This window comes from Xiphias gladius, chromosome 7 (assembly GCF_016859285.1).
Source record: "Xiphias gladius isolate SHS-SW01 ecotype Sanya breed wild chromosome 7, ASM1685928v1, whole genome shotgun sequence".
Classification (NCBI taxonomy): Eukaryota; Metazoa; Chordata; class Actinopteri; order Istiophoriformes; family Xiphiidae; genus Xiphias; species Xiphias gladius.
Window position 1 is genome coordinate 15,709,916 of NC_053406.1, and position 17,873 is coordinate 15,727,788.

General features: G+C 42.8%; 1 protein-coding gene across 2 annotated transcripts in view; it reads right to left on the reverse strand.

The window, feature by feature from the left end:
* rsrc1 (arginine/serine-rich coiled-coil 1) overlaps positions 1-17,873 on the reverse strand; it is a 121,107-nt gene that overhangs the window by 8,789 nt on the left and 94,445 nt on the right. The window contains exon 7 of one of the 2 annotated variants that reach the window (XM_040131708.1): positions 13,593-13,664. The exons of the other annotated variant lie outside the window; for it this stretch is intronic. Coding sequence (XP_039987642.1) covers positions 13,593-13,664 — 72 coding nt within the window. The remainder of the gene's footprint in view (positions 1-13,592; positions 13,665-17,873) is intronic. 2 annotated transcript variants of the gene reach the window in all.

Consider the following 17,873-nt stretch of genomic DNA (forward strand, 5'->3'; position numbering starts at 1 on the left):
CCAGAAGATGGGGAGAGAAAATCAAACAAGCCAATGGAAACAGATTTCAGCTCATCTCCTTCAGCCTTGTTGATGAGAGTCTTGTGCAATAGTTACACTTCCCTGCCAGAAGAGGGAGCTGTTCAACAACACATGTTAGCAGAGGCCTGGGGCTATGGCAGAGTTGTCTTTGTAAACTTGACTTTGGTCTAGTACAGTTTGTCAATCAAGAGCAGCAGAGCTAAATATATTGCTGCTGCTGATTAATTCCAGTAATTGAGTGCACTAGCATACCGGCTAAATCACTGCAGCACTTGTGTGGAGAAAAATAAATAAAAGGAAAACTAACTGCTTGTTTTATTGAAGTCTTGCAAATTTCTGCAAATCTTTGACAATGTTTTGGAATTATTTGGCAAACAGACAGCTTAAAGGAATTTAATGGATGTGTTAAAAATTAATAGCAAAGAAAGGGCAAACTCTGCTGCTGTATTAATGGCGGATAGTGGGTCTTCGACACAACAAGTACAAGAAATATATCTGGGACTCACGTCAGAAAAGAAGTGACTCCCCCCTTTTTTAATTTGGCCAGTTAAATCAAAGACTATAATTTTTCAAAATTTCAAAGAAAAACATTCAAATTCATGAAGGTTTGTTTTAAATTTAATTTTTATACATTTTCTTCTGTATGTGTTTCTCGAAGCACCACACCACTGACACACTGTCTACTGCAAACCCATCAGTGATGCAAACCCCAGTTCTCAGAATATATGAGGACAAACATTTATCAGATTTTTGTAACCCATGCCCAGCTTTCACAGGGACATGCTCGCACTCTTACACAGAAACATCTCTTGGTTTCTCAGGTTTCAATTATGTGCCCTCCCCTCCTCTGCCCCCTACCTCTCTCCCTGCACCATGGTAAAGATGTGTAATTCAATGCTCAATTTAGGCCCGTCTCTGTGGAGATTTTTTTGCCTGCTAATTGATAGAAATTAAGCCATTAATCAAGCCACTAGCCATCATTCAACCCAGGGAAGATGAATACAAACTTTCATAATAACCACCTTCCCCATTTTAGCCCTCATTAGCATTAATTTTTAATGTAATTATGCTATTCTTTTACACTGAGCTCATAAATTACTGCTCTTTTGTTGCTGGCTGGCCTTGTAAAATCCAAAGTAATGCTTTGTAGTCTGATCTTTAAGGCAATTACTGGCTTCTTCACTCTTTTATCTCCCTGCATTTCCAATAACCTGTTCTCTAATGATTTATCTCCGCTGTAACCCCCCACCCCCCTCCCTGCTCTCTCTCTCTCTGCACCAGCGGCCAACTGCCCCGCTGCCAGCACCCGCCTCAAATCCCCCATCCGCCCACATTCTCCCCATCTCTTTACAGCAGCCCCTGATACATCAGGGATGCACACAAACACATGCACGGATGCAACTATATTAACACATGTATGAGTGTGCGAGTCTGTTTATGTGTGCGTGTGCGCGTGTGCAGTAACTTTGTTTACTATCTCCTTTAGTCATTTTCCAGCTCGCCCTTCATTAGTGAATATCCAGCTCCAGCAATGGCGACAACACCTCAGGAATGCCAAGGTAAGAGACTGGCGCTCCATCTCTCTCTTTCTCTCTCTCTCTCTCTCTCTCTCTCTCTTGGCTGGTCTCCTGTGGGTCTTACCTGTAGGCTAGCTGCTCTTGTTTATGTAACCCCTGAGCTGGGTAAACACACACACATGCATGCACGCACACAGGCACACACTCGCAGAGCTTGGCATCAAACAGCTGAGTTAAGCTTAGCAGGGCTGTGTGCTAGGGGCGATAGAGGGGCTCCGGTCTGGCCCTGTTCTCAGCAGCAGTATCCTGGCTGCATCAAAGTCTTTACTGTATGATTCTCCAGGCCCAAACAACAGCCTGCTTCAACACATGCCTGGGAATTGGACTGAACAACAACAGAAAAAAATGAAACAATACTTATTGAAATTACTTATTAAAATCCAACTGATGAGATTTCATTATCAGCACCAAATGATTCTCTGCAAGACATTTTGCTTCGCGGAATGAGGATTTTCATTACATTAAAACAAATAAATTAAGAAACCTAATGTGTCTGCGAATGTTGCTGCTAATGAGATATTCTGTTGATATGACAGCGAAGTCTAAGCCTGTCCTACAAACCTATTTCTCTACTTCTACACAGAAAGCCACATGGCTAACATATGTTATTAAAAAGGTGTCCGGTGTGGGCCTTGGTTGGGTAATACTTTTAGACTGTATTGATTAGGGGCTGCTGACAGGTTCTGATGTTAGCCCTGTAAATGCATCGAGTGGCTAATGAGCAGCTATTAGGGCCATCGATTTGCTGATTTCAATTGATACCTAGCAGGCCAAAGCGGCACGTCAATATTTGCATAACTAATACCCTGCAGCTTTAGGCATGGAAAAAATGAGTCCTCAATGAGTAAAGCAAAAAAGAAAGAGAGAGATACATAGGAAGAGAGAAAGAGAGGAGATGAAGATAATGAGAGCAGACTAAAACAGATCAGCAACCCAGAAGTATGAGTAAAGAGGCAAGCAGAGAAACACCTGGACAATCAAAACTACCCGAATGACAAGAAAAGCTAAACCACCGTGTGTTTCCTCTCCTCTGCGTCTGAATCTGTAGGTTGTCGGTAAGGAAGCGATCGACCAATAGTAGCACTGCAACAATGACAAGATGTGACGCTGATGCTTGCCCGATGCCTGTGGCGGCCTGGGTCAACAGGTCACACAAAATGAAGGAAAATTCTGACAGGCTCAGCCAGATGTCCCCAGTATGTCCCCAAGGAGTGGGTCTATATGTATGTATGTGTTTGTAAATGCATGTGTGACCAGTGAGATGTCCAGTGTCAGAGCAGGTGGCTAAGCCAGTCTAATGTGCGTTCCCACGAGACCACACACATAATACGCACAGTCACTTGTATATTACCCCCCATCCCCCCTCTAGAAAAGCCACACGTCTCTGTAACCCGTGTCTTCCAACAATACACCTTCCACCACGATACACACGCGGGCCAAGGGATCCCCTGCGGTGTTCACCGTGTTATCATAGTGTCAACTGGTCTCTGTGGAGTTTGCCGTCCTGTCGACTCCTGTCACTGACACCAGGGGCCTGTCACACATCACTAATGCTCAGCTGTCTCAACAGTCAGGTCTATAAGTTCTGTGGAACTTATGGAAAAATGGCCGTGTAGCCCTGAGCATTATTTGACCTTAGCAGATATGGGATGTGATATGTTTATGCGATACCTTATGTGATATCTATTTGGCATCAGGAAATGAAGAGCAGCTGGTGGCTGAGTGTCACACACGCGCTCTTCTAGTGTCGCCTAGTGATAGTGATCTCCCATCTCCAGTCAATAAAGGTCTGAATGATGAATTAAAGACCCAAACAACCTGCTAATGACAGGATGACATGGCAGCCACGCGCCATGCTTGGCTATCTCCTTCCACATCTCTACGCATCCCCGCCTACTCACCGCCCTCTCTCTTCTGTCATTCAACCCCATTCTGCACATCTCTCCTCTCAACTTCCTCTCCTCAACTGACCCCGGTTCAGCTACTCTGCAGTATATTCTCCATGTCTATCCTAAAAAATCCTGCTACTACGATTAAACGCGTGTGTTTAGCCTCTTTCCATCTCTGGCCATAATGAGATCATGGGGAGGAACAACAGACTGGCCCCAGTCTCTCCTTCCATCCATCATACACAATATCTTAGGCCACAGATTGTATTTATAAGAGATGATGATGCATGTAATTGTTTGATCCTGCCATCAAAAATGCACTGACTGATCTAAAGGACTTCTACATTATTTTTTCCGTCATGTGCGTGTCATGCAAACGTCAGACATAACTTATGAGACTTTGATGAGACGCATTTTTGGGAAAATGTTCCCATGCATGCTACAGTCCGGCTGTCAAATACCCTGTTTGCATTACAAATGAAAAAAGCTAACATACTGTATTTACTTGTAATTGAGAGGAGAGGAGGATTTACCATTCATCAGGGGATGACATGTTTATTGTTGCCTTGTTGCTGTCATGGGTATAAATAATGCATTCAATTCCAAAAACAAGGGTCTACCTTTCAGGACACTAGTGCAAACAAAGTTTAAAAGCATCTACTGTATATTTACTGCATATAAATCAGCTATTTATCTGAAATTCTAGCTAAGACCTGACTGCTCCTGCTGACCTGACTGCTCGGTGCTAACTGCAAACATAGAGGGCTAACTAAAACCATGTGGGTGTGTTTCTCTCTCTCTCTCTCTCTCTCTCTCTCTGTGTGTGTGTGTGTGTGTGTGTGTGTGTGTGTGTGTATGAGGGAGAGAAAGAGAGCAGTATGAGTGTTAGCCGATGTCCTGTGCCTGGGCAGCATCACAGAATCTCATTAAATAGTGAAGCTTTCACAGGCTGAGTGGTGAGATCTTCAAGATCACAGCCACTTTCTCTGTCAACGGGCTTGAAAGGGGACTTGTGGAATTTCTGAAATTTTGTATAAAATGTTGTTTCCTTATATTTTATTATAATATCTCAGAGTTTTACTGCCTGCTATATGACAAACCCCTAGAATGTCACTCTAGGAAGTGAGGATAACGTTTTGCATTTGACACTTTCTACACACAGGAATATTCAAGTACAGCTTTTTAAGGATAAGTTTTTAAAGAGAATGGTAAAGTGTAAAACAACACATAAATGAAGGACCATTTCTCATATTTTAGACTCTTGACTGCTGGAAGGTGAAACCTGCAGTATAATAATAGTATGTGAGACTCAAGGAACTCTTAATTAAGCACAGTGCCGTATCACTGTGATTAGAATATAGACTCCTGCCCTGCCCTTTACCAGAAACGACAAGCATTTGACTGAATTAACTTTAGGTTAAACTCGGCTGTGTGCATGTTTGTGTCTGAGTCCTGCGCACAGGAAAAAGTGCAGTGGTCTCCATTTTGTCAATCCCAGGCTGGTCAGCAGCTCTTTGATGAACTCTATAATTAGAGAAACACCAAGCAGCTAATTACTTAATTGGAGCAAGGTCTTTCAAATGAAAATGATGTAATCTGAATCCAGGAAACGGGCTCGATTTCCACAGACACTAAAACATGAACATCGACACACAAACAGGCACACGTACCTCGTGACCTACAGTCTTCTAGACATGTAGCCATCTAGAATCCAGCTCTTTCCCTTTAGCTGGGTTGTAATAGATTTTTTTCTTCTTTTGCTCTGCTGGCTACTGACAGGGTGTGTGTGTGTGTGTGCTGGCAATGGAAAAAAGGGGACAGAGAGGGAGGGAGACTCCCATTTGTGTGGTCTGCTACAAACTATATTAGTAAAGGTCATGGCCGTGTGTGTATGTGTGTGAGTGTATCTGAGTAGTAATTAATTAGGCAAATGCCCTCCACCTCCTCCTTTTCTGACCTCGGTTGTAGACTAATAAGCTTGGCACTGTGTAATATATTACCCTCCTTTTTTCTGTTGCATTCTGCCTTATTGGAGGAAATCATGCAAAAATAACAAAACAAGGGTGACATCATCATTTGCATGTAAATCCAAAACTTCTCCATGTAAATTATTTTCCTTCATGGCCTAAATTACAGAAAAGAAATGCATGAATAGTTGCGTGACTATAATGTCCAGTCAGTCCTGTTGTGTTTGATTTCTGTCAGTTGTACTGGTGTGTTTGTGTGTCAGTTTTTTTTTTTTTGGGGGGGGGGTAGTGCAAGAGTTGCAAGAGTGCAATATTGTGCATACATGATTTTCTTGTATTCCCTTTAAAAGCAACAATGTAAATCAGTTTAAATCAACATCCACGGATCTAACTGACTGTATAAAAGTATTAGTATTAATAAACAGTGGTTTGAATCAGGAAACCCAAGTAGCTATAATCTCTTGTACTCAAGTATGACACAACAGTTGATTAACACAAATTTTGCTTAGGGACTCACTTGGAAAAGCAGCTGTTCTGAACACAGCAAGTGGAGTGTCTGCAACGTATGTGGAAATACAGTTGTAGATCTGTGGAACAGGGACAATAAGAGAACTCTACAATGACAGTCTTGAATGCCTGGATCGCATATGGGTTGAATGCAGGTACAGTAGAATGTGCCATAAGTGAATTTAAAATGATTGTTATGCTTATGTCCGTATGTATTATTAGTTCCTCTTGTAAAATTCAGCCATTTATTGGTAGTTCTATCCTGTGTAATGACCTTGTCTTCATGTGTGTACATTTACACAGTAGTGGAGAAAGTGCAACACCTTCATGACACAGTATAGTGCCCCCAAATACACACACACACACACACACACACACACACACACACACTCAAATGCAACCTCATTTCAGGCATTCCAACAACCCAACTGTCACACAGACATTTTAAAAAAGAGACACACAAGCGTATATTACTCCCCCCTAACACACACTCTTAAGTGACCTCTGATGTCTAATGACAAACCTTGCAGGGGCCACCACATGGCCAGAGCCACCCAGGATGCCAGCACTTTGACCTGCAACAGTCTGCGGGTGTGTCTAATCACAGCAGTCTGACCACCCTGTTAGACTACACCAAGTACACTACTGCTGTGTGTGATCATATCCAGACATACGCGCGTGTGCCTGCGTACTGCGTAAGCCACTTTCACACACTGGGAATTTTTGCAGTTGGAGTGACAGCCCTACCTTCAAACTCCAGGTTGTAAAGCTACATTACTGTGGCTGCAGTGGCCACCCTGACTATTTAGCTAGATTCAGTGTTCAATTTTTAGATTTTAAAAAAAATAAAATTCTGAAAAATTACATTTCAAGTATTTTAGTTGAAAAAGAAAAATGCAAAAAAGTCGCCAAAAAACGAGTAGGGAATTACAAACTAGGGCTTTTTCCAGCTTCTAAACATTGTTTTATTCAAGAAGGATTTTCACATTCAGTATCAAATTTTCAACAAATCTTCCTGATAATCTCCTAAACCTAAATGGAATGGACAGGAAATCTGGAAAATATATCAGCCTGGTGACTCAACACAAGGCTGCTGAACGTACATCGGTCTACTGGCAGTAGGTTAATTGATAAAGGGGACCCAAGAAACGATTACCAATCACAGAGGGTAAAAGGGTGCTGTCAATCATCTCTCCACTTGACCTGAATGAACACAGGCTGGAGGCTTGCATGGTCAATTTTTGTGTAATCTAGCCTATGGCAGAGATAGTTTAGCTGCTATCGAGTCAAACATGTCATTCCACAGATATCCTTATAGAAATTATTAGGCTATAGGCTCCATAGCTGCAGAGGTGACAGCCACACCAGGCAGCATCCGCATCCCATTACCCCGGGACAACAAAGGGTCACACGGGGTTAGCAGAATTCGGCATTCGCCTCCACTCGTTCACGGAACCAGCAGCACTTAGGACAGGAGGTCACCTAATCACCTTGCTGAGCCATCTCCGCGGGAGAAAAGAGGGAGCGAGAGGTAGGGGGGGGGAAGAAAAAAAATCAACTTTAAATTTGCAGTGATGAAAAATCAATAAAGCGGTAATTGCTTGGCTTATCACCGTGCAATGAAACAAATTGGGAGGAGAAGGAAGGCAAGGAGAGGGCTGGCGTCCATGGGTTTTTTTGGCTGCAGCGTGTGGAGCTGAGCAAAGCACGAGAGAGAGAGAGAGAGAGAGAGAGAGAGAGAGGAGAGGAGTTTGGGCTTCAGTGGGCCAAGGCAAGGAAAAAAGGTCTCCTCGTGATAATTAAATCTTCTCACACTGATTTTCTGCCAAATTTATTTCCCCGGGGACCATAACTCTGATTCAGTGCTTACAAGCCTTGCATAACTAATCATTTCAACGTGGGGGGAACCACAAACCAGAATGAATAGGGAGGAGAGAGAAGAAAATAAAAAGCGTGATGGCTAGATGAAATCTGTGGCACTATTCATGTTTAAATCAATCATTATTTAGGCAAGACAAAAATCAGAAATAAGTGTGGAATGTTCTTCTGTACGATTCTGTTTGAAACAGACCTTTAAAGTGAAGGCGTAATTGATTGTCATTGTGTTCTCTTTTACACTTTCTCTGCAGTGCTATACGGGCAGAAAACATCCTTTAATTCCTGGAACAAATAGAACCCATGAAACCAATGAAGTGTCGGTTCAATATTCCTCTGACTGTTCCTGGCATGATTGTGTTGAACATAATAACACAACAAATAAGGCCATTTATCTGAAGTAACGACAGGAGATGAGGGTAACTCCACTAATCAATACGGAATCAATACAAACCAGATTTTCTTACATCAAAATCACTGAGACAGATCTTCCTTCAGTGCAGAGTGCACAAGAGCAATACAGTGCCCCCCTCGAGTCCTAAGGTATATCATATAGCCAGAGGAAAGAACACAGTTTATAAGAAGTATGATGGTGTGCCCTGAGCGAGAATGCTGGGAACTATAATTATAGCTCGGTATAATTCAGACACTATACTTATTGAATCTTCATGTTTTAGTTAATGTGATGAGAACATGGACACCAGATCACTCGTGTTTACCAGCAGATGAATTTCACCGCATGTCCTTCAAGTGGCAGCCTGAGCAGTGCCGATGCTGCTCGGCGAGGTAGCATGGCACGCCACACCATGGCCCCGGTAATTAAAACATTTAAAGCAGAGCCAGCCCCCCTGTGCTCCTGGGGTGTGATATGGGGGTCACGCGCCTGTAGATTCTAATTTGCGCACCATTTGTATTCATGACAGGCACGTGCTAAATATTTAACAGCAGCCCGGCAGGAGTTTTGTATTGTTAGGCTTTCCAGGTCAAATAATTTGATTTCAAGGCAGATTACATTAAGCGTCAATGTCCAAGCCACCACTCTCACTTGCCTCTCATTTCCTGTCTTTTATTACAGCCGAGATAGGCCAGAACTGAAGGGATATGGCTTTGGATTATACAAGAGCTTGTTATCCACGGATTAGTTATTATTTTCAATTAGAAAAGGGATCACATCATTTATTATGGACGCACACACCCACAAAGGTATTGCATGCAGACACTTGCATGCAGAGCGGAAATTTTAGCTGACTGACAAATTGTTTAGCAGAGCATGTAATCACACCAAACAAGAGGAATACTATTTCAAACAAATGATGGTGGGGGCACACGCATCATTAATGATATTTCACTTATATTGATTGCCCTTGACCGAGGTGTCCTGCAGCTGCTGACGATGTGTGCTCTCACTCTGTCTTTTTTCTATATGCTGAACATGTTAGGCAAGAAACCAAATCCAGAAATTTTCTTGTTGCAGCCGAGGCCCTCTGGTGATTGACAACAGAGCTAGTTAAACGGCGATGAGGCGTTAATGGATGCTAGGTCGAGGAAGTGGGGGGGGGACCCTGCAGCTGAATATTTAATGGTCATATAATTCCTGAACACAGACACACACAGACAGGTACACACCCAACCCGTGACCTGTCCTACACACTGCGTAATTAGGGAAACAGTCCTTTCGTTTAACTGCCAAAAGAGCAAATGGTAGGTATATATTCCCCTAATGATATGGGTTAAAGAGCTATTATACGTCTCATTAAAATATATGATCTCCCAATCTGGTAGTGGTTTGAGGTAATGGGGACAGAGCAGCATAGGGGCTAAAATACCATCCGCTGGCAATACGCTAGTGTCCAATCCAAATCTACATCTTTCTGTATGTCAGAGAGTGGCTGCACAAATGAAAATATGTCTCTGTCAGTGCCTCATGAATGGCACACAGCACCCAAAAACTCAATAGATGACAGTGTTTAGAGTGTGGGTCAGGGCCTTTTGAAGCAGCATGTGAGTGCCTGGGAATGGATTGGGGTTATCGAGCATTTGACACCAATTTTCATGCCAACTAGTTGATGTGTTACATTTCTCTTTAAGTATATAGAGAAAAGCGGGAACTACCACGAGGTCTTAGTAAAGGCTGATGAGGCCTAGATTGATGACAAACTTGATCACATTCTTAGGCACACGCACTCCCAATCCCTGACACCTGACTCAGTTACTGGTACATTATTAGTAAGGAGGGTATAATGGAGACAGTGCATCTGACATTTCTCTTTTCTCAACGTATGTTCAATTCTCTCTCGTAACTTTTCGCCATTAAACTTTCTTATTGCCAGTTCCGCTGAAACAAACACGTGCACATTCACATACTGTATATGTACAGTTTGTGCTGTATTGCAGTAGCTCTGCAGATCTCATAATCTTGGAGCTGACATGCTTCTGTGAAATAAACTACAATAAGTAACTAAAAGAAATAGTAAGAAACATACTACTAGGAATGAACTTAGATCTGTATTAAAATAAATGATCAGATTTACTTTAATAACGACACATAACAATATATATATGTATTTTTGAAAAGGTTAGATGATTAAGTAATCACTGGATCAAAAGAAAATTAATTGGTTACTATTCTGAAAATCAGCTGTGAGGATTGGATGCCTTTTCCTTTCATATATGATAGTGAACTGAATATCTGTGGGTTATTTTGTATGGATAAAACAAATCATTTGAATACGCAAATCACATTGGGTGCTGGAAAATAGTAACTGAGAGAATAACTAGCAGATTGATCAATAACGGCAATTATAACTTTCAGCCCTATATATTTTCTGTCTCATATCGGCCCATTTCTTATATTGTTGTCCTGTTTAATCACGATATGACTAGTCAAACATACCACGCATATCAGCGGTCGCAGAAGTTACCTTCAGTTTAAAGACATTTATTGAAAATTACAAAATGAGTAACACAAAGCAGGTGTTACTGATGCACAGGTAGGTATAATAGTATCTACAACAGAGGGAATGGATGGGTAAGCGTAGGTCAGTAAGATTCATAATGTCGGTAATTTGATATACTTGGTTTATTGTCCAGCCCTACATACACTACTACCACACGCTATGACTCAGGTTATACGCTGCCTTCAGTAAAGCGCCAGCTGACACTACAGTCCGCAAAAACAGACTGTGCTACAGTGGCAGTCGGTTCTTCTTATTATAGCTGGACATACCATGTTAGCTAAAAGCCTCCTGGGCACACAAACAATCTCTCTCAGCTTTAATAGCCTAAACAAGGCATGCAACTAACAAAGGAATCATCCTCCCCTCTCATTCTCACACCGTTTCATATCACATTTCCTTTTTCAACCGCTAGCATCATCTGGCTGCCCTTAACCAGAGAGCCAAACACTCCTTTTAAGTGGAGACTACTTTGTTAACTGATGACCACGGGGCCAGTTATTGATCCTCTCCTTTCTCTATCTCAGTAAACCCTGCTGATAAAAACCCCTCTCTTCTCGCAGGGCTCCGAAGTATGCAGCCACAGTTCGCTACAATAATAGCTTGCATATCATAGCATCCACATGAATCAGATCTCGGTGGTTTCGATTAGGGCTAAACTAACTCAAACGCAATGCCGGTCTAGGATGTGAATCTATTTATGAACGAAGTGTAGGTGGTAGTGTTCTTCACTTCACCCCTCCATTCTCTTTAAAGGTTTTCTCATTTCACTTGACTTAACGGTTCAAGTGTAAACTTTCTAGTTGTGTTGACCTCTGAGAGGCCCTGCAGGGAATAAGAAGACTCCTGGTGATCTGCTGTTTAGCAGCAGCGGTGGCCCACCTCCTCCATTTTAGTTGTGCTGGGAGGAAGGGCAGAAGAGGATGGAGCTGGCTGACTCTGCTTATGTGTATGTGTTCGAACGTGTGCTTGTATGTATTGGCGACAGTGCCACTGGCTTCCCTCACTACCAAGGCAAGGGCAAGTCACCAGGGACACTTTGTTGATCCTCTCTGGTCTCACCTCATGTACCTATGTGCAAAGAAAGGAATAAAATGTTCGTCCTTAAAGGCAGCGACTGCACAGCATGCAGTACTCCGCTGCTCCACTAAACAATTGAGCACAACACCTTCTTTCGCACAGAAGGAACAGTTAGACTGAGGCTTTGAGCAAAGGGGAGAAAGAGTCAACTGATTCCAATGTGTGAACTTTGCTTAAGAAAGCTATTTGATTGGGAACCTTGCTCTGTTGCCCCAAGCAAGGCACTTAGTCACCACTTTGGCAATGCTTCCTCACAGACAGGAGAGAAGCAGGAGAAGGGAGAGAGTATGAAAGACACAGAGAAGAGGTTAGGAGAGAGGTGGAAATGGTTGATGAGGTAAAATGGAGGTGGGAAGATAGAGAGTATGTAAGACAGAAAGTAGGAGAAAACAGAAAGGGAAGGGAGGATGAGACAGAGCACTAACACCAAGAAAAATGAATATTAATGTGAGAAAGGCAGCGAGGCTGAAGAAAAAAACAAACAAACACAAAACAGGGTGCAATAGGGAGAATGAGGGAATAAAACCTTCCCAGAACCGCAGGACTAAAGCAAGAGTGCAGGGCTAATTAGTTTCTGATGGCTGGACTTTCATTTGGCTAAAAGGTCAGCTAACTCTAAAGGTCATGCTGGCTTGGCTGCTCGATGCAAACACAGAAAAAAAATTACACAAAAAGAGGCTAAGGGGAGCGAGAGAGAGAGAGAGAGAGAGAGAGAGTCCAGCGATATAAAAAACACCCACACTAGAACAAATTATGCTACTACACATGCATGTGTGTGCAAGTACATACACATGCTCACACGCACAGTGTAGTTGATAACAGCACATTTGATATTCTCATTTATATAATGCTCTGATCAGAGCAGGGAACAGGGTCATTATTCTATCTAAGGACTTTTATTACTGCTAGCATATCCACTGCAAATTACTCTTGACTTTATTTGAATTTGTATCAAGATAATCTTGCATGTCCTATGTTGGTGGTGGTGGTGGTGGTGGTGGTGGTGGTGGTGGTGGTGGTGGTGGTGGTGGTGGTGGTGGTGGTGGTTGCGAGGGGGTTTCAGTTTGGCAGGATAAATTTACTACCCGCAATGCTAAGCACATTTCTGCCTTACACATCTACTATGCATCTTTATGTAGATTATAGCTGTCTTAATAAAAACTAAACAGTGTAATTCAGAATCTCTGAGTTCATGTTTTTCAAAGTGTGGATGAACTGTGAAAGTAGAATTGTCATTTACAAGACACAGGCGCTTATGTACAGTTGTTAATCTGTTCATGTAAACATATTAGATGTGTTTGCAAAAACCACTGACGTCACAGAGGGTGTAGGGACTACCTGATATAAGAGGAGCGTAGTACAGATGTTCCAAAACTAACACACATGTTTTGTGTTCTTGCACTTTCCATTACAATTGTTGGCTCGTATTCGTGTTGTTTAATTACACACATAACAAGTTTGCCTTTTGTTTTCGTCAGATAAACATGCTCCAGTTGATTTAAGAGAGCCTTGTGAAAAAAAAGTTGTGCAAAAAATGTCTTACTGCCTAAAAAACTTTTGTATTTCGTGTGCCAACAACTTTAATGTTGCAATTTTTGTTACATTTTATGGTTTGTGCTTTGCTTTTTTTTTAAATTTATTGCTTTGATGCTTTGGCACAGGTATTTAAGTCCACATGTTGGATCTATGACAGACACACAAGCACACACACATATAACTCACCTTCTTCTAATTTCTTCCGGGCCTCCTCCTCTCTCTTGGCTACTTTGGCCTTCAGCACCTCATCCGTCTTAGCTGAAAAGAAAGACACCAGACCACAGAGTAAAGAGCAAAGCACAACTTTAGGAACCCCTCATGATGGTTTTATTTTAGAAAATATTTATAGCATTGCAATCGAGGCATTTATTTTTAATTATTATTAATGATATATGATTATATATTCGTAGTGAAACCATACCCTTTATTTATCTAAATTTGATGACTAAATTTGATTAAAAACTAAATATTTGTACACAGAAGGCACAAAAGTTATATCTGTGCAAGATACTGAGTTTTGAAACAAACTGATACTCATCACAGAGAATGCAGAAAAATGACTGGAGGACACGTCAATGGATCAACAGTTAGTGTACAAATCAACAAAAATATGAATCGTGCCTTCTCCTTTCCCCACCATGCAAAACCCTGCTCTGCTTTTCCTTCATACTCCTGTAAAAGTCAGTGTGTCTTCCTGAGAGGTGTTTATCGTCGCGGCATAATGAAAAGCTTAAGAGAAAGTGAGGCAGCGGGAGTAAACACTCGTCAGGGCATTTTAAGCATCTCTTATCATGAGTAGTGTTGTCTCGGCTCCCTTTTCCTCCGCCTTTCCCCTTAATAATCAAGATGTTAAGCCACATTAAAAAATATAATGCCGTGTATGGCAGGACTATCAATACTGCCTCTAAATTAATTACATTGCTGTTGCGGCGCATCATTTATTTTGCAGCGTTAGGGCCTCAGTGGAGCCATTCGCCTTTATTGCTATCTCACTTGGTTGATGAGTGAGCTATGTAAAATTGAGTCTCCAATATCATTACACTTAATGAGTTTAAACTTTAAGAAAAAAGAGGAAGACAGAGAAACAGAAGAAGAGAGCGAGCAGACAAGAGAGGAGGGGGAGGAAGAGAATGGGAGAATGAGAGCTCTGCACTGTTTTGGGGAAGTTAATACAATATAAGAGTGGGTGTAAGTGTTTGTGAGCGCTTACAGAATGTTTGTGTTAGGGCACAGCTGTGGGTGTTCGAATGTGGTTTATTGTACCACTTGAGATGCCTGCGCATGCATGTGTTTTGTGTGTGCTCCTGGTTCTGGGTCGGATCGTGTGTTACTTACGCTGCAAGCAAGTATGTTACATAAAATTATAACACATACACAGCTGTGCCCGTGTGTGTGTGTGTGTGTGTGTGTTTGTATGCAGGAGGCCCTGGGTTGTGCTAGTCTCTCTGTGACTGCGCTGCTGTTTTTGTTCAGTAATTGGCGTAGACAAAGAACCTGTCACACTGCTGTTACGGCTGGTTAAGTCTGGAGGTTCCGCATTTTTACTAACAATGACTCTACATGGATGACTGAACCCTCCTCTACCTCCCTCAGCTAGGGTGTGTGTGTGTGTGTGTGTGTGTGTGTGTGTGTGTGCGCGCGCACATGCTTAACCATACATACAACAATCAATCAGTTTCTCTTCGCTAAAACAGTCATAATTTAGTAAGTTTAATAATAAGTTTGTGTGTTATTTGAGTGTGCCAAAAACCAAACTATGGGCTGCCCCCTCCTGCATCTCTTCGCAAGTGCGTTCATCATTTTTCTCGTATGTATGCACAGAAGTGTATTTGTGCAAGTACACTTGTGTGCGTGTTGTGTGTTTTTGTGCGTGTGAGTGAACTCCTCTCCATGTTCTTCAGTTCCCTCTTTGCTTGGGGCTACTGAGAGGCAGGTAGGAGACAGAGCAGTATTGGTGGTGTGATGGAGCGGGAGGGAGACAGGGGAGAAAGAGGAGGGAAAAAAAACGGAAAGGGAGATAGGCAGATAGAGAGGGGCCATGTAGGAAAAAAGAAGAACTGACAGCGAGGGAAACAGACAAACAAGCAGAAATAAGAGAAAAAGCCTTGCCTGGGTGCACACAAACATGTGCACACAAACAACAGGAATGATTTGTCGCCGCTTTTTGTTTGCATGTTTATCCTCCACCTCTATCCCTTCATCCCTCCCCCAACAGGTTCTCTTATCCTCTCGCTCTCTCTTCTCTTCTTCTGTTTTGCCCTCTCCCACCCCTCCCCGTTTTTATGCTTTCTCTTCCTTCTCTTGCTCATCTCTCCAGTACACTGTGCCTCGGGGCGATAGCAGCAAATCAAACTGTTTATCCATCTCTCATCAGTGCACTGCCTCACGGGGCTCCTGCCCCCTCAAAACAATGAAAGTAGGCCTGTGTGCTGAGCCAGGGATACAATTTAATTGCATCAATAAGGAGTTTTGCCTTTAAAAAAAAAAAGATAAACTACAAAAAATAAATTGCAGCAATACACTTTGCTGTACTACCATGAAAAGCCTGTTAACATTAAAAGAAAGAATTAAGCTTCACAGCTGTACCCAACTAGAAATATAGGCATGTCTGTGTGCAGAGGCCTCTTATTGGAAGTATATTTCTTGGCAACTTAGTGGCTCCAGTTCATTGTAGGATAATTCTGTGACGGACTTTTATTAAAGCACGTAATAAATGGCCGGGTGTTGGGGAGAGGAGACTCCTTTCACTTCATTTAGACTTCGTTCAGTCTTGGCTGCAGGGGTGGAGGGAAAGAGGAGGGATGGCAGTGGAAAGGGGTGGAGAGTGTTAGTGAAATCGCATTGTGATTATGAGTGTAATTGCAGCTCAGGGGCCCAGGGGCCATGTAGCTCTGATGGTGCTAGAAGGTGTTTTATGCACAGCAACAGAGAGGAAGAAAGTGAGAAAGAGAGAGAGAGAGAGAGAGTGGGAGGGAGAGGCAGGCTGCCAGGATGTTCGTAATTCTTTTTTTTTATGTACAGAAACTCCTCTTCTATCTCTCTCTCCTTGGTTTTTTTCTCCTCTCTTCTCCTCCTCCCCGGAACATCCTCCTTCACTTGTCTCTTCTCCTCTCCTATTCTCTTCTGTCCTCCTCTCTCTTCTCTCCTGTCCTCCTCCCTTGGCAGGATTAGCTGGGTCTCGTTAGAGGGGAAATGTAATAATGCTCCCACCAGGTGGAATCGGGCCCGCTCCATTATCAGCCGGGAGATGGATGGGCCGTGTAGGGCCGGCGGGGGCCACGCGCGCACGCAATTTAGATTCAATAAACTGGCAAAGCAAGACCCCCAATCTGATTTATCTCTTACACGCCGCCAATGCTTGCTGCTACGATGCTGATTCCCTATTACCGCTCAGAGAAGGACTATTCATTGGATGTAAGGCACGGCAGTCAGAGAGGCTTGTCGGGCCCCCGGGACGGCAGCAAAACAGATACAGCAGAGGGTTAATACGTTTACACACAGATAAGCAATTAAATCTAAGGCTGAGGTGAGTTATAGAGTTATTAAGGAGGGATTGGGGTGGGGGAGAAGGGAGGGACAGAGGGTGAGAAAAAGGAGAGGGATGTTGTTCAACACGAGAGTGTGGTAGCTTGGTCCTTAGGCCATGTATAGTAAGTATTAGAAGTGAAAAGGGCTATCATATTATAGAGTTCATGAGGTGAGAGAACAACAGAAGAGCAGCAGTCTGCCCACGTTGTTCAATAAACTCAATACAACACTTAGAAAACTAGCATCCGAGATAGAAACAAACAGTTATCCACTTAGTTTGTGTGCATCTGTGTGAGTTTCTGAGTGAGGATATGTATACTACTGCATGCCTTCATTTCTAAATGTAAGTGGGTATGTGTTGGCGTAATAGGCATATTCATGCCCACTGTATAACCGACTGTGAGTATGCAGAGCATCACATTTGACTGCGTGAGTTTGTGCATGTGTGTGTGTGAGAGCTGCTGGGCTGTTAGCGTTGTTTGCAGTGGTGGGTGTCATTCCGTCCAGCCGCCAATCAAAGCGAATCTGAATGTCAGCAGGAGAGGACGCGTGATAAATCAGCCTCACACCCAACGACAAACAAAATATTAGAGGCAGCGCATTGCCATTGGAAAAATGTCCCTCCCAATCAGCCGAGCGCTTTACAGTGAAGCTCGGCAGCCGGGCCTCCAACCAACGCTGAATACCAGAGAGAAAGATAAGACAATAAATGAATAAATAAGAGACAGACAGGTTGGAAGACAAGCAGACAGCCAAACAGACATGTGGGCACACTGATGAATAACCCTTCCTGACAGGCAAGGGGACAAGACAGAGAGACAGACTGACAACTGGACAGTTGCGCAGAATGACATATTGTTGCAGCCACAACAATATCAAAATGCATACAAGTGCCACAGTCCCTTCTGTAAAATAATGAAATGTAGTAAGGCTTATCAG